The 4,973-nt window shown below is 47.0% G+C and overlaps 1 protein-coding gene across 1 annotated transcript; it reads left to right on the top strand.

The window, feature by feature from the left end:
• Positions 1–2,087: 2,087 nt before the first annotated feature.
• Positions 2,088–2,864, top strand: CONPUDRAFT_160393 (uncharacterized protein; the record flags this gene model as incomplete). Its single annotated transcript, XM_007777526.1, has 4 exons — positions 2,088–2,338; positions 2,396–2,587; positions 2,647–2,719; positions 2,775–2,864. The coding sequence occupies 4 exons, from the start codon at positions 2,088–2,090 to the stop codon at positions 2,862–2,864; spliced, it is 606 nt and encodes a 201-aa protein (XP_007775716.1).
• Positions 2,865–4,973: the final 2,109 nt, after the last annotated feature.

Here is a 4,973-nt window from a genome sequence, read left to right as displayed (position 1 = left end):
ATGCGTGCTATCCTCGCTGATGAGCTTTCGACCGATATCGTGTTGGGAACTTGGGCCGTGATTGGCTTTGCTATCGTAATATCATTCTCTGAGACATCGCTACATCTACACCTCCTCAACACATATTCCCTACAAATAGATGTTGCTCGATGTATGTAATCATAATGTAACCCTGTATTCGACAATGCCGCCAAAGTCTGAGATCTGAAACTTGACCTTGCAATTGTTCTGGGATAAACGTTTACCACAAACATTCCCGCACACATAATTTTAGTGAATGACCGCCGGGCCTCTGCATCGATCGACGACATGACTCTGAATCGCAAGAACCAATACCGCTAACATCTGATCGATAAAGTCGCACAAGTTGGGCACCTCTCGTGCGCACTCTTGTGTTACACACTCCCGAAACAGTCTCGGGAAGGGGTGACGGGCATTGCCGTGCCACCACTTGGACGCCCCTACTCAATTTTTTTAGATAATTGCACATGTACTAACCAGCCACGTATCAGTACATAGTGTTTTTTCACCTTCGGTAATTGTTCGGTTCGGAATGAGCGTCGCAGGCCAAGGTCAAAAAGGAAATCCTCATCATATCAAAACGTCAAACCAAGGTCAACAAAAGGCTACCTTAATCTTACATATGCGAGTTATCTCCTTCATGACAATGCATACCCCACAGCTATCGATCATCGTACGGCTGTTGGTAATCCAATGATCCCATCATGCAACACTCACAGAGAGGACGGGAAGTCTGTCGCAGAGCGCCTCACCAACGAGCAGATCTCTGACTTGGTGAAGCTCAACACGTTTAGTTTTGAAGACAGCGCCCCGATAAGCCCTTTTTGGTTTGTTTACCATCAATACTGATTAAGATACTACGGGACACGCCGGCGCTGCTCTCCAGCATCTAAGTAGCCGTTTGACGATTGGGGAAGTGTGTTAGTGTAAAGTGCAGGATGGAACAGAATTAGGGTCCATGTTTACTAGCTGACTTGTTGAAGACGAATGTTCGTATTTGCGTGCACGAGCTGATGATCAGCCCCGGCCAATCGGATTACATGAAGTTCCATGAGTTTCTGCTCGCGAATGACCCTTTTGCAATGCATATACGCAGCTCTACTTTTACTGACTTATATTCTTATCAGGATTATTTTAAGTAATGATAACCAAGTACGTCTTGGGTTCGAGGACGTCTTTGGCAACCCCGCGTGTGAAGCGGTCTTGAAGACCGAGTACAGCCACGCTGCATCAGACTCGTACACGCAGTCGTGGCTTGGTGAGTGGGTTTCTTTTCTCAATACCTCCATCTGATTTCCTTGCAGCTCATTGAGTTCGCCTGCCGGAAGAAGTGAGTATCAATTGAAGAGCTTTCATTAGCGCTCTTCGAGAAGCATGGAGGAGGTGAGCTTGAGTTATATTCATGAGCTCAATTCGGGTTAACAGAAGGACAGGAGGTTCTACGGGCGTCCATACACTGCTATCTCCAACGTCGAACATATCCCCACCAGTCGCTACACCACTTCCGCCCCGAGCAGAGCTCCGACTCCATTTCGAACACGCCCAGTGGCCTAGTGGTACCCCTCGCCTGAGCAATCTGGGTCTTACCATGTGACTCCTGGTTCTAGGACTTTGTTAGCTGCTTAAATACAATAATAATGCTGTATGTCGCTCGAATAACAATGTTTTTGCTTCCCATGAATCCCATCATCACATACGAGAGAGCGCGGAATGAACCGGAAGGCAATCGGGAAAACCGGCAGAGCCTCGGGGTCAATAAGTTCCGCCAAATGCGGGTGGCTCTGAGTCAAACGAGTTTGGCGTGGAAATGCACAACTTTGATTCGGGCTCGTTGTGAATCAAAAACGTAGCTCTGAACTGAAATCAATCAGCGTGTAGCTAGAAATCATATTTCTAGCTCAGAATTAGATACAGCCCTTGCCCGTGTAGGATGACAGCAGCTTGGTGCCGACACCGTGCCGACATGCGATCGGCGGTTGCCGTCAGATCACCTGCAACCTGATATATGATATCTCGATATACCCTTGGCTAACCCTTCTCTTCACCCTTTTTGCCGTACGACAGCCATGCCTCGGCGTGTCATTAAGACTAAGACCACGACGACAACTACCACCGTTCGTACCGTGTATGAGAGCACGTCCCCTCCCGCGACGCATCCGTCCAGCCCTCCCCCTTCAGCTCACACGACGGCGGCCTCTGCATTACCCGCTCGAGAATCCACTCACAGTGAAACTCCCTCGGTCTCATCTCACGACGATCGCGTGAGCCACGCATCGCCCACACCGCCAGCAGTTTCGTCGCTTCTGAATACAACTCGGTAAGTATTCATCCCTGTAGGTTACGACAATGATGCGCCCCCTAATCCTCATTCTAGTGCCCCGGCGCCACAACTAGACAATGCGCACGATTGGAGGGCTGACTCTCCTCCCATCATATACACACACGAAAATGCTGTCTACAATCATCGCAACGTCTGCCATCCAGATAACATTCCTCGGCGCCCGCCCCACGCTGAAAAATCTTACGTTGTTTATGCTGGACTGCAGACGGGTATTTTCTACACATGGTGTGCTCACATAGCCTCAATTGAGTTGCTGGACATTTATTGACTAGTTATCGCGGTAGGCCTCAGGCTGAAGCCCGCGTCAAGCACGTGTCCAGCGCGAGACACAAGGGCTTTGCTGACCATGCGGACGCGGTAAGTGCATACCGGCGTGCGTATGAGATAGGGAACGTGTTTGCAATCTACGTAGAAGGTTCTAGTTACTGGCAAGACGGCCTCGTTTAAGCAGCTGTTATGGGAGAGGGATCACGTAAATGGTAGTTTTTTTCCAGTCATGTAGCCAGTATGCATAGGAATGGTTAGTTATGCTTCGATATCACCAACCTGAGTGTTGTATTCTGTTTGACAGGCTAGACATAGCCTGTTGGAGACAAAGGGGTGTACAAATGGGAGAACAACTGTGATGTTTATTTTGACTGTAGGGACATCAGTTGACCCAACTTGAAGGGCCATACACAGTTCCGTAATTGCACGTAGTGTACAATTTCTCTCGTTCACAACCCATTCGTTATTCACAACATGTACCAAGGGGTAGTCGTAAGTACGTTGGGTGAGAACAAGAGATCTGGGTTCAAAGCCGGACTTGACTGCTTTTTGCAACACCACTGTACTTTTTCGTGCCATATCCCAATTAACCGGGCGAGAGAGCCAGAAAGGATGTAACGTTCCCGCCTCCCTGAGTAGTATTAATGCCGCGGTTCGAGAAACTAGCTCAAACCAACTCCTGGCAATACCCTTTCTTACCACAATACCGACCAGCAACTTTGCGATTATTAGCCTTTACACAACGACGAGGTATGTAATCCGGACTGATAAAATGTGCAAGTACAACTTTAGTTCGCTTGGTTCGGTCAGTTCGCCAAATGGGGCAACACTATCCCTGAGAACCTATCATTCAAAATGCGGGACTTGCGGACATGATATACATTCAGGGCAATACCACAAGCGAGTGGTGAGCTATTCCAAGAATCCAATTACAGAGATTATGCATTCCAGACATATCCTAAAAGGGTCGAACACAAACAAGCCACAACACCAACCTGGCTGAGCGCCGCTCCTGCCTATTTGGGGTATCAAAACATGTATCAAAATCGGCCGAAAGAGCCCGGGAACATAGGAAGAATGTGCTATGTGCTATGTTTTGTGATATGAACCCGGCGAGAGGATGGATGGATGGCTGAGCATCTGGATGTAGTAAGTGATCCAAGGGGCTTTCCATATTTGTCTGGAAGTATGACAGTTTGTGTCACTGTAATGGCCTAAAATGCGTTCGGAATAAAGGTAGAAAATCCAGCAAGAATTGCGGTCGAAATAGTGGCCGAAATAGCGGCCGAAATTTCTTGTCAAAAGTACTATACTAACTGGCGCATCAGGAAAACCCTCTGCCCAATAAAAGAAGGAAGATAAGGAAACATGTCTAAAATTTGCGTAAGTTCTCAGCACGTGAGTAATGAGCAAGAAAACGGAACAATCAGCTAAAATTCCAAGAAGTTTTCCGAACTTTTTGGTTCGGTTTTGGTTGAGCAATTTACAGGTATGTGGAATAACGTGGATATCAAACAAGCAAAGCTGGTTACAGTGTTGAGCTTGATCGACAACGCAGCTAGTATCTGAGACTATCAGATATTGAAGTATGAGGACATATCTTTGAACAAACTAACATGTGGTGTTGTAGATTCCTCCAGAACATTGTCAGATGTTCCATCGGGCAGGAACAACGCGGCCTCACTTGGGAATAAGGTGGGCATTTCGCTCAATGATGTCTACAGGAATGACGGATGCTTGGTGTTGTCCACCTTGAACGTCCCTCTGGACTTGGTAAAGTCCGCAGCCTCGCTCTGGTCAACCAGTGAAGGCACTGAACCACTAGTATTTGATATAAGCGAAGTGCCGAGGAAGGTCTGGTATTACAGTAAATGGGTGAACGGTGGGGGTGGGCAAAGCCCGCGCAGCGGGCGTGTCCACCCCCTGACGGCCGATTGCCTTTTTTGGCCACAACACCTGTAACAGCTATCTTGTCGTTAGTTAGATTGCAAATTGTGCGATGGTGAGTAGGTTTTTGGTCATAAAATGTATCAGAGAATAATTATTAAGTGTATTATCAAAACTTGTTCAAGACAGATTATAATAAATGTCTTTTTAGCGTTCTCTATTTCTACTTGAAGTGTTCTCCTCTGCCAAAATGACCAAAATCTCTCTATTCTCACTGAAAGCTAACCACAAACTTTTGAGGTTCTATATTTCGTCGGAGGTATGTGTAGTATGATTAGATCAAATTGTTCAAGCGGATTTTTTATACGTGGGTTGGTTCCTGTGTTGTCCATAATCACGGGTTTCAGAGGCTCAAATATTGGTTACATGGGTGCTGGCCCAAAAAGGAAACTCATAG

The sequence above is a fragment of the Coniophora puteana genome (genome assembly GCF_000271625.1).
Source record: "Coniophora puteana RWD-64-598 SS2 unplaced genomic scaffold CONPUscaffold_22, whole genome shotgun sequence".
Classification (NCBI taxonomy): domain Eukaryota; kingdom Fungi; phylum Basidiomycota; class Agaricomycetes; order Boletales; family Coniophoraceae; genus Coniophora; species Coniophora puteana.
Note: the sequence above shows the minus strand (reverse complement) of the source record. Positions and strands in the feature narration are given on the sequence as shown.